Raw genomic sequence first — 21,070 nt, 5'->3', positions numbered from 1 at the left:
ACGTTACGTTAGCCTAGGCCGATTTGGCCCCCCAGAATATATTTCCCCTTCTAGATTGTAATAAGCTCTTTGTGGGCAGGACAGTGTCGACCAACTCTTTTGGACTGCATTCTCTCGCAAGGGCTTAGTCAGTACGCTGCACAAAGTAAGCAGTCGATAAATACCATTAAGTGAATGATTTGCCAGCTTAGGCCCTGTCCTAGTTGCCACCAGCAACTATTCATCCTCTGGATTTCACTAACTGTAAATAATCTTGCTCAATCTTCTCCCCAAGATCGTGAGCTTCAGGGCAGGGAGCAAGTGTCTTCTTGTTGAAATCTCCCAAATGTTCAGTACAATGTTGAGCACTCCAGAGATGCTCAGTATATAATATTCATCATTTTTCCCCTGGGAGAAAAAACACATTTTGCAAAGGTCCTTTGTAAGTGCCTCTATTTTGTCAAATAACCCACTAAATCAGGAGGTCCTAAAAACCGGTTTCGGCCAAGGAAATTAGAAAACCACACGATAATTCAGGATCCGCTAAAATGGCTGGCAGATAAAAGTGTAAACCTGTGGCCTGAAACAAATATATGAATCTGCTCAGTGTGATAAGCACATCCTCATCCTTTTTTTTTCCCTCTATAGCAGGCACCTCCTCAATCAATTTTATATACAATGGATAAATTAGGAGATATATGAACACCATACACAAATCCCTAATGTACTGAGATTTTGAAAAATAAACATTATTTTTCTGCAACCCTCTGGTTGGGCTGTTAATTACTTCCAGTGGGTGATTTATAGCTACAGGACTTAGAATGCCTTCTGAAGCCCATCCTCTCTGTGCATTTATTGTGAGGAATGTTCATTTAAGAGAGAGGATGCCAATGTAGGGAAAATGGATAAAGGTTTGCAAAATAATTTGTTCAAAAAGTAAACCCATGAAATTGGAAATAGCACATCTGTGTATTGTGAAGCCATAATTTCCTCCCCCAGTATTGCATAGCATGGGAAAATGTCTCATTAGTGTTCTGGTGAGAACATTTCTTTCTGAGAGACTTCTGTTTCTAGCAGATATACATCCCAGCTGGTGGGCTAGCTACAAGGGGAAGAAGAGGCTTTATTTTGATAGCATAGTTTGCTACATATTTATGTTAATTGCATGAAAACAGTTGAAAGATTTTCCTCATCATCAAAACTGTGAGTTGTGGGATCCTTACATGGTTTTAATGACTGTTCATTTGAACACCCTGGGCTCTTTTATTGCTGATGTCGCTTCCTTTTTCAATTGTGCAGGCCTGGCTGTCTGGCCATTATGCCAAGGCAAAAAGAAACTCCTTACCATTGACTTTAAAGCATTCAATAGGCTTTTACCTTACCTCTCTGGTAAGTAAGTGCTGAATAAGTAAGTAAGCGCTCAGTAAATACCACTGATTAATTGATGGTTGAGGAATGGGTTTTTGATGAACTGGGAGACCAGAACTCCCTAATGACCTGATGCCCATGTAATAATAATGATTGTGGTATTCATTAAGCACTTAAAATGTGCCAGGCACTGCATTAAGCACTAGGGTAGATGCAAGGTAAGTGAGTTGAACATAGTCCCTGTCCCAGATAGAGTTCATAGTTAAAACCCCCATTTTCCTGTTGAGGGAACTGAGACCCAGAGAAGTGAAGTGACTTGTCCAAGGTCACACAGCAGACAAGTGGCAGAGCGGGGATGAGAAGCCTGGTCCTTCTGACTCCCAGGCCCATTTTCTATCAAGTAAACCCCGCTGCTTTCTGTGCAGGTGGAGGAGAGCGTGGACATGTCCTGCAGCAAATGGCTCACGATTGGGCGGGCTGAGGCACGCACTCACCGTTATCGACCGCCCACATGTTCCCGACGATCAGCCCCGTCTGTCTCCATCGAATCCTGGTGTCTCTGGTCAGGGCTGCATTGGGGAGGGGAGTAGTTATCCGGTTCCACCTGTGGGAACAGAAGGAGAGCTGTGTGGCCAGGTTCACGTGTTTTAGCACTTGCTCCTTTTCACTTTATAGCTGTGATTTCCGGATCTGTGGGGATTCTGGCAACGATGGGGAGAGAGCCCCATCTTATTGACCACTGTCAACTTCGGGTCTATTAACTCTGTTACAAATTAGTGACCTGAAGGACAGGGAGGGAAGGGAAGATTTACAGACCAGAAGAGCAGCCACTTCCATCTGCAATGTCTCCATCCAGCTGGGCAGACAGTCAGTAGCCCCTACTGACTGAGGGCTCCCACCTTTGGAACTCCTGGGCAGGTGCTTTACTTTCCCGGCACTACAGGTGCCAACAGTGAGAAGCAGCCTGGCCTAAAGAAAACAGCCCATCCCTGCAAGTCAGTGCTCTTGGGTTTTAATCCTGACTCTGCCACTTGCCTACTTTGTGACCTGGGGTAAGTCACTTCACATCTTTGTGCCTCAGTTTCCTCATGGATATTCAATACTTGTTCTCTCTACCCCTTAGACAGTGAACCCCAGGTGGGACAGGGATTATGTCTGACCTGATTACCTTGTATTGACCCCAGTGCTTGCTAATGTGCTTGACTCATAGCATTTAGCAAATACCACCATAATTATTATAATAATGACATTTATTATTGTTATTGATAATAATAATTATTATTATTAGTGAGAAGAAATGGGTTGGAAGCATCATCCAGAGGCCCTTCCATGAGGAAAAGGATGGATGGGTTGATGATGTTGCTGGCTCCCTGTAGGGAGCATCGTGGCCTAGTGGAAAGAGAACAGGCCCGGGAGTCAGCAGACCTGGATTCTAATCTCGGCTTTGCAACTTTCCTGCTGTATGACCTTGGGCAACTCACTGTCTTCTCAATTCCCTCATCTGCAAAATGGGGATTCCCTACCCGTTCTCCCTCCTATTTAGACTGTGAACCCCATATGGGACCTAATTATCTTGTACTTGCCCCAGCACTAAGTACCGTGAAGCAGAGCTCAGTACAGAGACGCAGCATGGCCTAGTGGATCGAGTACAAGCCTGGGAGTCAGGAGGATCTGGGTTTCAATACCGACTCCACCATTTGTCTGCTGTGCGACCTTGGGAAAGTCACTTCTCAGCCTCATCTGTCAAATGGGGATTGAGACTGTGAGCCCCATGTGGGAAAGGGACTGTGTCCAATCAGTTTTGCGTGTATCGATCCCAGTGCTTAGTACAGTTCCTAGCACATAGTAAGCGCTTAACAAATGCCCAGCGTGGCTCAGTGGAAAGAGCACGGGCTTTGGAGTCAGGGTTCATGAGTTCAAATCCCAGCTCTGCCACTTGTCGGCTGTGTGACTGTGGGCAAGTCACTTAACTTCTCTGTGCCTCAGTTCCCTCATCTGTAAAATGGGGATTAAGACTGTGAGCCCCACGTGGGACAACCTGATTCCCCTATGTCTACCCCAGCGCTTAGAACAGTGCTCAGCACATAGTAAGCGCTTAACAAATACCAACATTATTATTATTATTAAATGCCACTACCACAACCCTACAGTGCTTGGTATACAGTAAGTGCTGAAGAAATACCACAGTTATTCTTACTTATTGAAAAGGGCCTCTCTTTTCTTCCTTTGGTCGGCCCCCGAGGTGATAAAATGAGGGCCTTTGTGCTCCGTTCCCAGCATGCCTTGCCAGGCATGAACGAAGGATGGGTCAGTCAACTCCCTTCACTCACTCTCAGCGGCACCCCCTGCAAGCCCGCGACCCTTGTTAGATCCCACCGAGGATCCACTTACCCGCTGTAGTTTTCTGAGGAGTAGACGGTGCTGTGAGGGAGGTGGGGCCCGGCACAAAGTTCAGGCAGACACTCGGTGTGAAGCAAGGACCAGGAGCGGCCGTGGTTGGTCGAAAACTCCAAACTGACGCTGATGGCGGCCGAGGGAAAAGGGGCAGAGAAGAAAAAGTGAGGCTTGGCTCCCTGGGCTAGGCCCCTTAAAACCAGAATGGGGAAAGCTGATGTATACTAGGCACTGTGCCGCGGGCTGACAGTGGAAGCTGTGTGGCCTAGTCGATAGAGCATGTGCCTGGGTTCTAATCCCAGCTCCGCCACTTGTCTGCTATATGACCTCGGGCAAGTCACTTCTCTGTGCCTTAGCTACCTCATCTGTAAAATGAGTATTAAGACTGTGAGCCCCATGTGGGACCACCTGATTATCTTGGATCTAACCCAGCACTTAGAACAATGTCTGGCACAAATTAAGTGCTTAAAAAATACCATTAAAAAAAAGAAGTAACCAAGGATGGCTCAAGGAGGAGCTCTGAAAATTGACGGATGGGGAAGGCAGCTGTTGGAGCCCACCCTGCTGTTTCGCTGTGTGGCCACAACCCGGACGTTACCCTCCTCCCCCTCCCGTCCCAGGAAAGGGCGAGATCAGCACTAGAATCACCAGAGAGAGAGAGAGAGGGAAGAGGAGAAGGTTAGGCCCTTAGATTGCTAATTGATTTTTGGGGCCGTTGTTAGGGTCACTGGACTTGACATGAGGTCGAGGTCCGATCCCGTTATTTATTTTTCCTTCCCTCTAAGGAATCTGTCCCGGTGGGTGCCTGCTGAGGTCTGGGCTATTATTCTAAAGCCCCATGGCTCCCTTCCGTTAATATCGGAGGCCAGCTGTCGGGTTCCCAGGAAACACAAAGGGCTGTGTGATAGTGAGCCTTGCCCCTGTCTCAGTCTACATAGGCCCTCAAAGGAGAGGTACTTGCTGCGCTTCTAAACCATCACATTTACCTCCTAGCGCAGTTTTACTGAGGAAATACAAACAGCTGAAAAGGGTCTGGGCGGTGTTTTAGCTTAGTAAGTAAGCCTATCTCCAGAGAAGCAGCATGACAGAGTGGATGGAGCACAGGCCTGGGAGTCAGAAGGTCATGGGTTCTAATCTTGACTCCACCACTTGTTCTCTGTGGGACCTTGGGCAAGTCACTTCACTTCTCTGTGTCTCAGTTCCCTCTTCTGGAAAATGGGGATTGAGACTGTGAGCCCCACATAGGACAGGGATTGTGTTCAACCCGATTTGCTTGTATCAACCCCAGCGCTTAGTACAGTGCCTGGCACATAGTAAGTGCTTAAAAAATACCATCATCATCATCATCATCAGAGGCTGCCTACCCCACGAGCTAGCCCCTCTCCTCCCCTTTCTCTCCCACCCACTCCCAGCCCATACCTATTCCCAGGCTGGTGGGTTCCACAGCCCAGGTTAATGGAAAACTGAATCATGTGGGATGCCGTCGACGGAAGCACGGGCAGGATGTGGAAAAAGTCAACAGCCCAAACATTTTTACTGGGCCCCTTGTGGTTCCTCTGTCTTAGACAGAACTTGGTGGCCGGTGTCTGCAGCTCTGGGTTGATGACCACGGAAACCAAAGTGGGAACCTTTAAAACCAAGGAAATGAGCATCAGTCACCCTGAGGCCAATTTCCTCCAGATTTAACTGGGTGGCTTGTCGTCCAAACCTGGGGGAATTCCTGAAGGAGGGTCCACTCCAAACCCACAGGGTAACTAAGAGGTAATGGGCCCCCCCAACTATTTCTCTACCCTTGCACCCTATCCCAGTTTACAGTGGGAACTATTTGGGGGGAGGTAATCTAGGTGCAAATTCAGTCCAGCAAAAGTGTCATCAAGGCTAAGTGACAGCCAACTGATAGCCATTGTTGTCTGGGGAATGGGAGCAACAGGAAAGAAAGGTGTTTGAATTTGGAAGAGGTCTGAGTTCAGCCTAGAACCAACCCACTAAATCCAAAAGGCGCAGGGAAATGAGGCTGTCCTCAGGAGTGAACTATACTAAAGAATGAGCCCGAGAAAGAACAGATGAACAGATGGTGCTTCTCATCCTTAGGATACGGGTCCCTCACACAATTAGAGGAACACAGGAATCAAAAATGGCAATAGTGGACTGCCCAGAGAGACCTCTAGAAGGATCTGATTCAGCCTCTAGAGAGACCCAGGGCTTTCTTTTGGGATTGGGGAGAGGACGTGAAATTATCATTTCCCAGGGCATTGCCCCCATTGAATGTTTACCTTGTAGGATGAATAGGAGAGGGTTTCCAACGCAATGTGCTCCTTCCTCCCTTCGATCTTTGCATACAGCGTGAGATCATTGTCATGGGACTCACCAGGATCACACATTCCTCCTGTATGTTGCATGGTTTAAAGAGAATCAATCAGTCTGTGGTATTAATTGAGGGCCAACTGTGTGCAGAGCACTGGACTAAGTGCTTAGGAGAGTATAATATAACAGAGTTGGTAGACATGTTACCTGCCTACAATGAGCTTACATTCTAAAAGAAGACCTAAGTCGGCTTCATTGGTCTCTTCAAAGCCCGGGTTACTAAAGTATATTCTTGCCAAAATAATCCCTTATATTTCTGCAAAGATAATCCCACCCAGATACGGTTACACTGGAATCCAAACAAAGGAACCCTAGGAGCAGGGGTCAGTCAGAAAGGCGGTCGGGGCCGCTCAGCCGAGTCAGAGAATGAGGGCCCTGCCATCTAGGAAAGCCAATATAACTATTTGCTTAATGAGATGATTGGAATAATACGCCGAATAATGTTTATCTCGGTCCAGGTCAAACCGCATGAGAAACATGTCCTTTAAATTTCAATAATCAGTCTTTTCTTTATAATCCAGGTCTTCATTAATAAAGGCTCGGACCCGCCGATTCTACAGATACATTTAGGGATTGTCTCTATCTTCACAAAACCCAGGACAATATTTTGGATATCCCCAAAGATCCAAACAATAGCATCTCACTGACTAGTTGGGAGGCATCTCCAACCCTCAAAGCCGTCTGATCCTCGTGATCGGAGACCCCCGAGGAATCAGCGAGAGTGGGGGTTGGTGACGTGAAGAGGTCTGCAGGGAACAAGTATGCCAATTCTGTTGTATTGTACACTCCCAAGTGCTTAGTACAGTGCTCTGTACTTAGTAAGTGCTTGATAAATACTATTGATTGATTGATTGACACTCCAAACTGTATACCCAGGTAGTAGATAAAATGCCACTCAGAACTATGGATTCCTCAGGGTCATTCTTGTCTTATGCCGTCGAGTCGTCTCCGACCCATAGTGATGCCATGGACACATCTCTCCCAAAACACCCCGCCTCCATCTGCGATTGTTCCTGTAGCATATCCATACAGTTTTCTTGGTAAAAATATGGAAGTGGTTTACCATTGCCTCCTTCCACACAGTAAACTTGAGTCTCCACCCTTGACCCTCACCCGTGCCGCTGCTGCCCAGTACAGGTTTTGACTTGTAGCAGATTGCCTTCCACTCGCTAGCCACTGCCCAAGCTAGGAATGGAATGGACAGGTCTCTGCTTGACTCTCCCTCCCAAAGTTGAGACTGGAAGAGTACTGGAAACTTTCCAGGTGTGACCTGGAGGGGGGAATCAGGGTCATTACTCAAGGACAATGTGCTTGTTGTGGGCAGGAGGCATGTCTATCAATTCTGTTATACTGAACTCTCCCAAGTGCTTAGTACAGTGCTCTGCATACCACAAGCACTCAATAAAGATTGATTGATTCATATGTGATTCGACAGAAAAAGCTGTAAAGTTGATGGATAGATAGGGATTATTAAAGTCACATCTTGTCTAAGAGGACTTCTCCGATTAAGCCCTCTTTTCCCAGGCTCACTATCCCTTCTGCATTGTCCAGGCATTTCACTCTGTGGTCTTTGGATATTTGGTAGTCATCTCAAACCCACAGCACTTATGTACACATCTCCAAATTATACATTTTAAATTATTTATATTAATGTCTGTCTCCCCATCTAGACTGTAAGCCTGTCATGGGCAGAGAAGATCTCTGCTAACTCTGTTCTAGTGTAGTCTCCCGAGCATTTAGTACAGTGTCCTGCACATAGTAAGCGCTCAATAACTATGATTGATTGATTCATCTTGTGTGGAGGGGCTGTGGGTCCACCAATCCTTTTTACTGCTTGTGCTTCTGCGATTTGGCTCATCATTTGGTGTTAATCAGGGCTTGTAGGTGACACTAATGGAAAAGCTCAAGAAGGCAGATGGGAGGGCCGAGGCTGGCCCACTGCCAAATGGAGGATTGCCTTCAACCACTGCTTGGCTGTCTTTAACTTCAATCTGGAACTTGATACTACTTTGATGTTCTGTTGAAGCCTAGGCCCCTGAGAGGCTGGTTCATATTCTTATTTGAGTTTTCTAGTTTAGGCATCCATTTGTTGCTTTCCCAGTGTGCTAACCTATTAGTCAAATTTGGTGGGGGCTTTTAAGACCTGAACTTTTAAAGAGACTCATTTTCTCAGTGAAGAACTGGGGTGAGAATTTATTAGGTTTTTTTTTTAGAACACTGTAATTAATTAATTAATTAATGTTGGTATTTGTTAAGCGCTTACTATGTGCCGAGCACTGTTCTAAGCGCTGGGGTAGACATAGGGGAATCAGGATGTCCCACGTGGGGCTCACAGTCTTAATCCCCATTTTACAGATGAGGTAACTGAGGCACAGAGAAGTGAAGTGACTTGCCCACAGTCACACAGCTGACAAGTGACAGAGCTGGGATTCGAACCCATGACCTCTGACTCCAAAGCCCGTGCTCTTTCCACTGAGCCACGCTGCGCCACGCTGCTTCACTGTGTCCCTCTGGGACAGAGACTGTGTCTGATCTGATTATTTTGTATCTACCCCAGTTCTTACAATGGTGCTTGCCACATACAAAGTCCTTAATAAATACTATTATCATTATTATTATTATTATCCATACCCATACCCTTGAGCTGACTCTAATCTCCTCTTGCCAATGTGCTTTCTGGATACTGCCATCAGCCCAGAGCTTCTTTAGGAGGGCTCTCTCAAGAGCTTGGGATTTGATTTGAAGCCTTCTTAGATGGAAGGCTTCTTGGAGATGGATAAGAAGAAGGGAGACTTGTAAAATGTTTCTGTGTCATATAGTTGTGGTACCTCATCAATCAATCAATCACTGGTATTTATTGAGCACTTACTGTGTGCATAGCACTGTACTAAGCAATTGGGAGAGTACTTCAATATCAAAATGGGCCTCTTGAAGATCATAGATTCCCTCACAAACCCTCAAGTCCACCTTGCTAGGGTTTCATTTAGAGTGGAGGTTCCAATAACTAGGACCAGGCAATAATGAGAGTCTTATGGCTATTGATAAAGAATCATAAAATTATGGGGTGCCCCAAATCTTTCCTAGCACAGTAAAGGATCACATGACTACAGCCCCAATCTGGGGAGATGCTCCAAAATGGAAATCAGGCTGCTGGGGTTGTATTATCTCGGATTGGGCAAAGGAGGAAGAACAGGAGAAAGCAACCCTATTACTCCAGTGTCACTTTTCACAGATAGGTGATTGGGTAAAAATAACATTTTAACCCTGGTAGAGGGCTAAACATAGAAAAAAACCCCAAATTTACATTGCACAGAAGTAAATTCTTCCCTAGCAATTTTTAACTGAAACAGAGACAGAACTATTGTGAGGACAATCAGGGAGTTTGGGTTGGGGGCATGGGGTACTCCCAAATCCTAAAGAGTAGCTTCAGACACAGCCCTTACAAAAAGAAATGATCAGTGAGAAGAACAAGGTCAATGGCCACGTTTAATTCAAAAAGAACTGGTGAAAGATCCATTCTTGACACTTGCGGGATTGTGTCCTCATTCACACTGTTCATTTAGTCTGGAACTCCCTCTCCAGAACACAGCACTCTCCTTTGTTCAAAGCTGTCATAAAATCCCACCTTCTCCAAAAAGCCTTCCTTGCTTAATCCCAATTCCCAAGTCAGATCAGTCTGACAGCCATCTTGAGCACTTACGTATTTATTTTTGCCCTGCCTCAGTCCTTGCGATTACATGTACAGTTAAGTATTTCTTCTGGGTGCTTCATTTGTAAACATTAAAGGTTTTAAACATTCAATCAGCTCTCTCCCTTCTATCTAACCTCCTACATCCTAATCTGCACACTCTTCTCCCCTAATGCCAAACTATTCCCTGTACTTCAATCCCATCTACCCCACCACAGACTCCTTGTCCATGTTCTCCCCTCAGGCCTGGAACTCCCTCTCCCATTACTGTCTGACTTTCTACCACTCTCCTCACCTCCAAAACCCTCCTAACATCACTTCTCCAATGGCCCTCCTTGATTAAGCCTCTATTTCCCCTATCCACCTTTCCCTCTAGACTGTCTGGGCACTTGGCTTTGTATCCCTTAAGTACTCTGATACCCACTCCAGCCACTCTGCTCCTAAGATTCTTATTTACTCTATTACTTCCCCTATTTGTAATTTATTTTAATGTGTCTCCCCTGTAGACTGTGTGCTCCCTGTGGGTAGGGTTCGCATCTGCCAATTCTGTTGCACTGTACTTTCCCAAGCACTTAGTACAGTGCTGTGCACACAGTAAGTGCTCAATGAATACCCCTGAGTGATTAATTTTTATATATTATGTCTGTCTCCCCTCTTAGAGAATGAGTTCTTCTGTGCAAGGCATGAGTCTTATGCTACTGTTATACTTTCTCAAGTGTTTATTCTAGGGCATTGCATTTATTAGACAGTCAAAACATGCCATTACTATTATGCCTTGGATGAAGCTGGGAATCAATCAATAGTATTTACTGAGAGCATACTGTGTGCAGAATACTGAACTAAGTATTGAACTAAGCACTTGGGAGAGTGTAACCGAAACTCCAGTCTTTCTCCTCCCAGAAACCTTTGCAATACAGGTATTCAAGTCATAGGCATGGAAATTAGTATCCTACGGAATGCCAGATTTTTAAATGAAATAACCTCTGCCTTTGCACGCAAAAATTGTTTGTCATCAAAGCCGTGATACGTCAACCTTTTCCTTCTGGAGCCGCCCCTCCATTTCAGGAAGCAGACCGGATCTGGAAAGGCAAGAACCAATAGGAGGTGAAGGTAGGCCTGGCCTCTGGAGAAATCATCTGCTCCAAAGGTCGAGGCCGGCTCCAGAGTTCAGGAGGTGGATGTGGTACTTGTTTCCTGTTTCTCTTGCAGGTATTTCTGTGACCGGAAAGCCTGGGGAAAGGACATCCTCCCCTTCCTGTGCAGTTTGGATCACTCAACAGAGGAGCTGTGACACCAAGACCCCCATTCCAAAATGGTTCCCAATCAGTCTGAGGCATGTGAAATGGTGGTCAGCCTCAGTCTCCAAATTTAATTCCTACTTCCTCCCTGCATTTTGTTCCCATCATTTTCCAACCTGATTTCAGAAAACATCACGCATTCTTTGGAACCTGCCTTTACTCACATGTTTGCAGAGGCATGAAGACACACGATGTCAAAAAACACCCAGTGCCCCAACATCCCATCCAAGTCACCGTCCCTCTGCTTCCCATCCCAAAAAGACGCACAACAATGGGATGGGTGAGAACCAAATGACTCATCCTGGATGAAGTTTTTTGGGGAAACGAGGCGGGTGTAGTCGAGAGGGTGGACATCCTAGCTGTTCATGTCCCTTTTTTAAAAAAAATGGTATTTGTTAAGTGCTTACTGTGTCCCAGGCACTGTAGTAAGCACTGGAGATGATACAAGACAATCAAGTTGGACAGAGTTCCTGTCCCACATGGGGCTCACAGTCATAATCCCCATTTTGCAGATGAGGGAACTGAAGCCCAGAGACCTTCTTGGTCTGCTCCTGACCAATGGGTGAGGACAGTATTAAGAGTATTAGATCCCTGAGTGGAGTGACCAATCAAAGCTAGTATTTCTTAACGGTAATCAACCAATTGTATTTATTGAGCACTTATTGTGCACAGAGCACTGTACTAAGCGCTTGGGAGAATACAATATAACAGAGTTGGTAGGCTTTTTCCCTGCACACAGTGAGCTTATAGTCTAGAAAGGGAGATGGTATCTGTGAAGTGCTTACTATGTGCCAACCGCTATTCAGCACTGGGGTAGATAAAATAATCAGGTCGGACACAGTCCGTGTCCCACATAGGGCTCAAAGTCTTCATGCTCATTTTTTTTTTTTTTTGCAGATGAGATAACTGCCCCGTGTCAGCTGTGTGACTGTGGGCAAGTCACTTCACTTCTTTGTACCTCAGTTCCCTCATCTGTAAAATGGGGATGAAGACTGTGAGCCTCAGGTGGGACAACCTCATTCCCCTGTATCTACCCCAGCACTTAGAACAGTGCTCTGCACATAGTAAGCGCTTAACAAATACCACCATTATTATTATTATTATTGTTATTATTATTATAACTGAGACACAGAAAAGTTAAGTGACTTGCCCAAGGTCACAAAGTAGTGGAAACAGGATTGGAACCCTGGTCCTCTGACTCCCAGGCCCATGGTCTCTCCACTAGATCACCCAGCCAATATTTTCAGGAATATTAACAGTTGGCCAGGCCTGAGATGGATGTGGGCACCAGTTCCACCATGGGCTCAGGGAAAGCCTCATGTTATCAAAGGCACACCTGACCAACCTCTTCCACCATTTGGCTTCCCCAAGAGCCAGTTCTAGAATCTCATCCTAGTCCTGAATCCAAGTTTCACATGGAGGTCTCTTTTGTGGAAAGAGAGGTAACTTACCCATCATGAGGTAAAATCTGAGGTTCCCAAAACCCGTCGTGTCCATGTACGGAGTGCAGACTTTCCTCTCTCCATCCTTCAGGAAGACCAGCGAGGAGCCCGATTCCAGCATTCCGCATTCGGTGCCGATGACGGCTCCCAGGATGTCCCATCTTTAAATTCAGAACAAAACCCAAATTCACCGGGTGTGAGTGGCAGTCTGGAGACAAAGATGTACCAAACACATTCTGCCACTTGCTTTAACCAAAACCACTTGCTAAGTAGCTTGTCCTAGGGAAAAAGGTTTCTGGGAAAAGCCACTTTAAAGCGCAAACGGAACAGGTCCTTTCAAAGAAGCCTTCTCCATCTGGCCCATTTGCACCTCTTCCTGTATTGAACTAGCAGATTCAATAATTCTGGATCTGATAAAGTTTAAAAAGTACATATTTGTGCTCCCTCACCCCTGGCAGTAGAACCCCAAATCTTCCGACCTTCAGGTTATGGGGTAGGATGTCTCTCTGTAAATTGGCATTTTATGGCTGACATTCCAATATATTCCAGCTGATAAGGGCTCCTCCTATGTTCGGTTTATTTAACTAACCTTTTGAACTGGCTCTGTAGGTGATTTTATCACCAAGGGTGAGATGTAATTCACACAAAAATAAACATCCACTGATTTTTCAAAGCCCCTGTGGTAGTTAAACATTATTATCCTCACGAAACTGAAAATGCTTCAATGGCTTCCTAGAAACACCCCAAGTCAGACATCAGCCAAGGATTGGCTCTGAGAAGTGTATTTTGATCAGGAAAGGAGATGATATTTAACTTATCAGCAGAGGCAGATGAGCCTCAAACTACCCCAGGTAAAGGAGCCCAGAGTCCTTTCCTACCTGTCACCCTCCTCTGGAGGAGAACGGGGCAGCTACTAATGCTCCTTTGCCAATTCTAGCAAAGGAGGAGAACCACCCATTCAAGACACCAGGTTAAGAGCTGTATGTTCAACCCTGCCTACAGGGGGAATCTTGACTGACTGTGAAGCCATTTAGGGAGGAGGGTCACAAGTCAATCAGTGGTATTTATTGAGCGCTTACTTTGTGCAAGGCACTGCGCTAAGCACTTGGGAGAATAAAATACAACAAAGTTAGCAGAAATGTTCCCTGCTGACAACTAGCTTACAGTCTATTCTTATTTCTGCCAGGCAAGGCCAAATGGGTCACTGTGGACAATACTACTGGCGGGAAGATGGGACACAGCAAATTTAGGTGTCCATCCTGGCCACTCAGTCCAGCACTACTGGTCTTAGAACTGAGCTATCCTATATAGCTGGCTGCCCGGGGCTCAATCTAGTGGACACAGTTGAGGTATCCATCGCCAACTCACTCTGCCATACTGGAACAGTCAGACTCTAACAGATTTTTTCCCATCTTGCAGCGGGATTGCAAAAACTCTCATGTTTCACAGAAGCAAAACTGCCCTTCCTTAATAATAATAACAACAATAATAATAATAATTGTGGTACTTGTTAAGCACTTACTATGGGCCAGGCACTGTACTAAGTGTTGGGGTGGATATGAGCAAATCGGGTTGGATACAGTCCCTATCCCACGTGGGGCTCACAGTTTCAACCCCCATTTTACAGATGGGGAAGCAGGTTGTTATAGTGGATAGAGCATGGGCCTGGGAGTCAGAAGGTCATGGGTTTTAATCCTGGCTCTGCCACTTGTCTGCTTTGTGGCCTTGGGCAAGTCACTTCACTTCTCTGTGCCGTATTTTCCTCATCAGTAGAATGGGGATTAAGACTGTGAGTCCCACATGGGACAGGGACTGTGTCCAAGCCAATTTGCTTGTATCCACCCCAACACTTAGTACATTGCCTGGAACATAGTGCTTAACAAATACTACAATTATTATTATTATTATGAGGTAACTGAGGCACAGTGAAGTGAAGTGACTTGCCCAAGGTCATACAGCAGTTGAGTGGTTGGAGCCAGGATTAGAAACCATGACCTTCTGACTCTTAGGTCCGTGCTCTACCCATTATGCCATGCTGCTTTCTTGAAGAATGGGCTTTGAAAAAACATGTTAAAATGCTTGAGCCTCTTTTGGCTGATGGAAGGAAGTCTCATCCAGGTTCAATGGCCTTTGATACGCTCCGTTTTCCAATTAAAACACTCTGTTTACTGATCCTCAAAACCAGTGGGGCCATAAATGATGCAAAGCATGTCTGGCGCTGGGACGTTTCCCTGCTAGGACAAAATCAAAATGAAAAATTCAACAGTCCTAGCTGGAGCCTCGGGGGTCCATCCTACTGGATAATGCTGTCTTCTGGTTTGGGAAAGGGTCTGGGGGTCCCGTCTGGCTGGTCTTTGACCATCCGTCCATTTCCTCACCACTTTTCCAGAGGAGGTCTTTGGGAACTTTTCCAAAAAAAATGGGATTGGATGGGAATTTGGCACTCTCTACTTCAAATTCAGTTTTGGTTTAAAAGCTGACTGAAGCCCCCATTTTAACTCCATCAGCTCTCACTTATGAGTGATGAAAATTAATTAGCAATATCCCTTTCCTTAGGAGACAAGATATTTGAAATCCAGGAGCACCACAACCCCCCCCCCCCGTTGGCTGCTGGGTAGGCCAAGTTTTATGAATTTGGGGCTAAGAACTTTGAATGCCATCCTTGGTCCCCAAAAATCTGCCTGGGGGCAGGACTTTGATAGTGCTCCTCCTCTCCCTCCAACTGCTCTTTCTCACTCTCCTCTGTGGGCTTCCCTTTCTACTGTCATCTTTAACGTGGCCTAATGTCAACAGCACAGGTTTGGGAGTCAGAAGGTCATGGGTTCTAATCCTGGCTCCGTCACTTTTCTGATGTGTGACCTTGGGCAAGTCACTTCAATTCACTGGGTTTCAGTTACATCATCTTTAAAATGGGGATTAAGACCGTGATTCCCTCGTGGGACAACCTGATTACCTTGTATCTACCCCAGTGCTTAGAATAGTGTTTGGCACATAGTAAGTGCTTAACACATACCATAATTATTAATATCATTATTATTATTTTTCCATTTAGCCATGGGTGTTCTGCAAGGATCTTTTTTTGTGGTATTTGCTAAGCACTAGTTACATGTCAAGCACTATTCCAAGCACTGGAATAGAATTAAGCTAATCAGACTGGATACAGTCCCTATCCCACATGGGGTTCACTTCCTAAGTAGGAGGGAGAACAGGGATTGAATCCTCATTTTGTAGTTAGGGAAACCAAGGCAAGGAGAAGCTAGATAACTATCCCAAAGGCACATAGCAGACAAGTGGTGGAGCTGGGATTAGAGCCCGGGTTCTCTGGTTCCCAGGACCATGCTTAGTCTACTCTGCTATGCTGCTTCTTTCCTTGGACTTCTAATCTTTTTGTTCCACATTAGTTCTCTAGGTGAGGTTGGTCACTCACCTGGTTTCAGTTCCCCCTTCCATGGAGTTAACTTCTAAAACTACATATTTGCCCCTGACCTCTCACCTGCTCTACAATGTTGTCTCTCTTCTTGCCTCTGGAACATTTCCAGCTAGCAATGCAGAAACCATCTACCAAATGTGGCCTAAGCTTAAGACATCTTTCTTCCTAAACTCTCGCCTCCCCCTAACTTTCTTAACTGCCCACTAATCTCCCTGTCCCATAAGTCTTGCTGATTAATTTTGACTTCTAAATATCAGTTATCGTCCATATTTGACTTGGTGGTAATAGCAGCAGTAGAATTTATTCAACATTTACTAGGTGCAGAACTCTGTAATAAGAACTGGGAAAGACAATAGAGAAGCAGCATGGCCTTGTGGAAAGAGCACGGGCCTGGGAGTCAGCAGGACCTGGGTTCTAATCCTGGTTCTGCCACTTGTCTGTTGTGTGACCTTGGGTAAGTCACTGCACTTCTCTGGGCCTCAGATGCCTCATCTATAAAATGGGAATTAAGACTGTGAGCCCCATGTGGGACAGAGACCATCTCTGACCTGATTAGCTTGTATCTACCCCAGTGCTACAATAATTATTATTATCATTATCATTAGAGAAGACATCTGTCACTCTGCTTCCTATCCCAAACTTTTCTAATGAAGCAGTGTGGCCTACTGGAAAGAGTGGGGACCTGGGAGTCAGTAGGACCTGAGTTCTAATTCCAGCTCGGCCACTTGTCTGCTGCATGACCTTGGGCATGTCACTTGATTTCTCTGTGCCTGTTATCTCATCTGTAAAATGGGGATTAAAATTGGGAGTCCTATATGAGACAAGGACTGTGTCCAACCTGATTACCTTTTATCTACCTCAGTGCTTAATACAGTGCCTGGCACATAGTTAGTGCATAAGAAATACCATTTTAAAAAATGCCCTCTCTTCTGTTTCACTGTTTCGAGGTTGGACGGCTGCTAGTTAGTGTGAAGGTTAGTCTTGGGTCTGTCCCTGAATTGGATTCTTCCGACACTTTGAGTTTAATTAGTATTGCAGTTTTGTAAGCTGGTACTGATCAACTGCTTTCAGAAAACACATCAGCCACCTATTAGAATTTTGCTTCTAATGAGATTCCTGCTTCTCCCCTACTCCTTATAACAGAAGAATGCTAAAATGTTCCCACTGCTAGGAAGAAGCATTAAGGGATTCATAACCTTTAATATCTAAGCAATCAGTGGAGTTATTAAGCATCAACTCTGCAGTTCCTAGGGGTAAATAGCACCATATATTTTACAGAGGACATGTTAATTGCATAATATGCCAACAAATTACATTCATTTACAGACATATATTTTGATTATGTTCAAGGTGGAATCGTTTCTCCCCACTTCACCTCACATTTTAATAGTTTAAATAATTGTATATTGATTTTTCAAGCCAAGACGTAGATAAATGAGCCAGACCAGAGGAATGCACTTCCCCTGCAGACTATAGGCTTCTTATGGGCAGGGATCATGTCTACCAACTCTGTTGTACCAACTATCTCATGCTCAATAAATACCACTGATTGATTGATTGTTTCTGACCAGTGTTTAGGAATAGCGCATCCACTGAATCCATCTTTAACTCTACTAGAGAAGAAACATGAGCTCCATGCTGGGAAAGTTCCTCTTGCATGACACATTAAGATTAAATCTGATTTAAATCTATTTAAATAATGCTTTCCAAATGTGAGACTGAAGAATTCTGCCATACCAATCCTAATAGGTCCTAGCATTGATACAATGGCTCTTTCTTTTAGAGCCCATCAAAAGCTCATGGAAGATCTCCAGTATTTTGTAATGGACTCTTGGTGACCCGATGTACAGAGCTCTGCACACAGTAAGCACTCAATAAATATGATTGAATGAATGAATGATGTGCTCTGGTGTGCTTCTCCAGTGGAAAAGGCTTGTGCCATTTAATTCCACGAACCCCACCAGGAAAAGGATAGCCTCAAGGCCCCCCCAAACCCATTTTGGACCTAATCACCACAAGTCATTTTCCTTCTAAGAGTGTGTCAGCTGACTCACACTACCTAAGAGAATCAACATGGCCTTGTTGGATAGAGCACAGGCTGGGCAGTCAGAAGGACCTGGGCTCTAATCTCGATGCCGCCATTTGGGGATTTAATTCATTCATTCATTTGAATTTATTGAGCACTTACTGTGTGCAGAGCACTGTACTAAGCACTTGGGAGTGTAAGTTACAACAATAAACAGTCACATTCCCTGCCCACAACAAGCTTACGGTTTGAGGGGAGGAGGGGAGAGACGGACATCAATACAAATAAATAAAATAAAATGACAGATATGTACATAAGTGCTATGGGGCTGGGAGAGAGGAAGATCAAAGGGAGCAAGGGAGATGCAGAAGGGAGTGGGAGATGAGAAAAAGCGGGGCTTAGTGTGGGAAAGCCTCTTGGAGGAGATGAACCTTCAATAAGGCTTTGAAGAGGGGGACAGTGATTGTCTGTCAGATTTGAGGAGGGAGGGCATTCCAGGCCAGAGGTAGGTTGTGGGCTAGGGGTCAGTGACGGGACAGGCGAGATTGAGGCACAGTGAGAAGGTTAACACTCGAGGAGCTAAGTGTGCGGGCTGGGTTGCAGATGGAGAGAAACGAGGTGAGTGAGGGATTTAATACTGTTAGCCCGTGTGGGAAATGGATCAGATCCAACCTGACTGGCTTGTATCTTCCCCAGCACTTAGTAGAGAAGCAATGTGGCCTAGTGGATAGAACAAGGTCCTGTGAGTCAGAAGGACCTGGGTTCTAATCCCAGCTCTGCCACTTGTCTACTGTGTGACCTTGGGCAAGTCACTTAACTTAGTTAAGTTAACTAAGTTATAAATTAACTTAGATGTGCCTCAGTTCCCTCATCTGTAAAATGGGGATTAAGACTATGAGCCCTATGTGGGACAGGGACTAGGTCCAACCTGATTATCTTGTATCTACCCCAGCATTTAGAACAGTGTCTAGCACATAAAATGGTTAACAAATACCACAATTATTATGATTAGTACAGTGCCTGGCACCTACCCCTAAAACAACAAAAAAAACCCATAAAAAATACCACTTCAGTCCTTCTGCTAAGCACTTTACTTCCACTTTTGGGTGGGAGGGATGGGATTCTAGTCAGCGAAGACTTCCTGAAGGAGATAAAATTTTAGTAGGCCTTTCAAAATGGGGAAATTGCTGGTCTGTCGAATTTGTGAGAGGAGGGCATTTCAAGGAGGGGAGAGAGTGTGAACCAGGGTTGATGGCAGGTGAGATGAGAGTTAGAGACAGGGAATAGGTTGGTATTAGAGGAACAAAGTGTGCAGACTGAGTTTTAGTGGGAGAGGAGGGAGGATAACTAACAGAGAGCTGATTGAGTGCCCTGAATCAGAAGATGAGAGTTTCTGTTTGATGCAGAACTGGATGGGAAACCATCAGAAGTAAGTGAGGAGTGGGGAGATGTGCGCAGAAAAATGTTTCAGAAAAATGTGGGCTGGAGAGGGGAGAAGCTAGAAGCAGAGAAGTTAGAGAGGAGGCTGATGGTAGTAGTCAAGTCAGGAAATTACAAGTGATGGAGAGGAAGATGTAAATTCTGGAAGTGTTATGGAAACAGTACAGATTTAGTGACTGAATGTATATGAAGGTAGAAGGAGATCAGTCAAGGATAGTGCCGAGGTTGTGGGCTTGCTAGGGAGGATGGTGGTGTGGGATGGGAAATTCAGAGAGAGGAAAGGGTTTGGAGGAAGCAGAAGGGTCTAGAGGAAAGAGCAAGGGCCTGGGAGTCAGAGGACCTGGGTTCTAATCCCAGCTCCATCATTTACCTGCTGTGTGACCTTGGGCAAGTCAATTCACTTCTTCAGACCTCAGTCCCCTCATCTGCAAAATGGGATTCAACTCCTGTTCTCCCTCCTATTTAGACCTTAAGCCCCATGGGGGAAACTGATGATCTTGTATCTACCCCAGCGCTTAGTACAGTGTTTGGCACATAGAAAGCTCTTAATGAATACCACAGATATTATTATCCTGGTGGCTCTCGTTAAAATAAGGTAAGTATCAGGGATGGATCTGTCTGGGAGGATGACTGACTGATCCAGTCTTTTTGATCCCAACATGGATCCCACAGTCTTAATTTAATCCCCATTTTACAGATGAGGAAACAGAGGTACAGAGAAATTAAATGCCTTGCCCAAGGTCACACAGCAGACAACTAGTGAAGCAGGGATTAGAACTCAGGTCCTCTGACTCCCAGAACCATGCTCTTTCAACTAGGTCATGCTGCTTCCCAGTCGGTGAAAAATCTCCACCACACCCATCTCCAAGTTATGTGGCTGAAACTAAGTGACACATCCGGACTGTAGAAGGCATCTGCCATTTTGGATGAAACCATCCGGTTGAAAAGTGTGGTAACGAAAGAGCTGAAATGGGGTCCTTGGGCATTTCAGGATATGCAATCGCCCAATTTTTTAATCCAAGCTTGTTGCACTCTTTTAAAACCTGAAAATAATCCATGGGAAACATTCTCAGTCCTGACGAAGCAGCCGAATATAAAATAGGTCAGTCTGTCAGCCAGTCAACAAGCATTTCCTGCATTTCTGCCAGCTACAAAGAGCATTTATCCCGAAGCACTTTCCTGCACAGGGAATGAGGAATTCCATTTACTGGTAATGGTTCTTCATTCATTACCAAGCTCCATATGAACAGTGATGATGCGGACTCTAGGCCCTGAAAGCCTTTAGCTTGAGATGATCACAGAGGAATTGACTCTGCAGTCTGTCCGCGGGGTAATACCATTCAGAACACGCAGGGAATGGGGAAGACAAAGAAGGAAGTGAAGAACAGATGTAAGTAGAAAGTAGACTAGCCAAAAACCTTGTCAGAATAGGATCCTCATGGCCTAGTGAATGGAGCACAGGCCTGAGAGTCAGAAAGACCTGGGTTCCATCCTATATTCCCCTTACCGTCACTAAGTTTCCACTAAGCCATGCTGAGGTTGCTTTCTCCTCCCACGACACCTGAGGCGGAGATGCTGTAGTGCCTTGAGAAACTCTCCTGGGGGAATCATATTTACCTAAATGAGGACTTCGGTGGGGTT

The 21,070-nt window shown here is 45.3% G+C and overlaps 1 protein-coding gene and 1 non-coding gene across 2 annotated transcripts in view; both read right to left on the bottom strand.

Moving 5' to 3' along the window:
- Positions 1-21,070, bottom strand: part of RELN (reelin) — a 324,257-nt gene that overhangs the window by 120,568 nt on the left and 182,619 nt on the right. Inside the window, exons 12-16 of the mRNA XM_029077379.1 lie at positions 12,543-12,694; positions 6,015-6,127; positions 5,161-5,369; positions 3,739-3,867; positions 1,842-1,951 (exon numbers count right to left, since the gene is read on the bottom strand). Coding sequence (XP_028933212.1) covers positions 1,842-1,951; positions 3,739-3,867; positions 5,161-5,369; positions 6,015-6,127; positions 12,543-12,694 — 713 coding nt within the window. The remainder of the gene's footprint in view (positions 1-1,841; positions 1,952-3,738; positions 3,868-5,160; positions 5,370-6,014; positions 6,128-12,542; positions 12,695-21,070) is intronic.
- LOC114816290 lies at positions 7,249-7,384 on the bottom strand. The gene has a single exon (XR_003764056.1). It is a non-coding gene; the product is annotated as a small nucleolar RNA SNORA7 (small nucleolar RNA).

This window comes from Ornithorhynchus anatinus, chromosome 13 (assembly GCF_004115215.2).
Source record: "Ornithorhynchus anatinus isolate Pmale09 chromosome 13, mOrnAna1.pri.v4, whole genome shotgun sequence".
In the NCBI taxonomy this organism is placed as follows: Eukaryota; Metazoa; Chordata; class Mammalia; order Monotremata; family Ornithorhynchidae; genus Ornithorhynchus; species Ornithorhynchus anatinus.
Note: the sequence above shows the minus strand (reverse complement) of the source record. Positions and strands in the feature narration are given on the sequence as shown.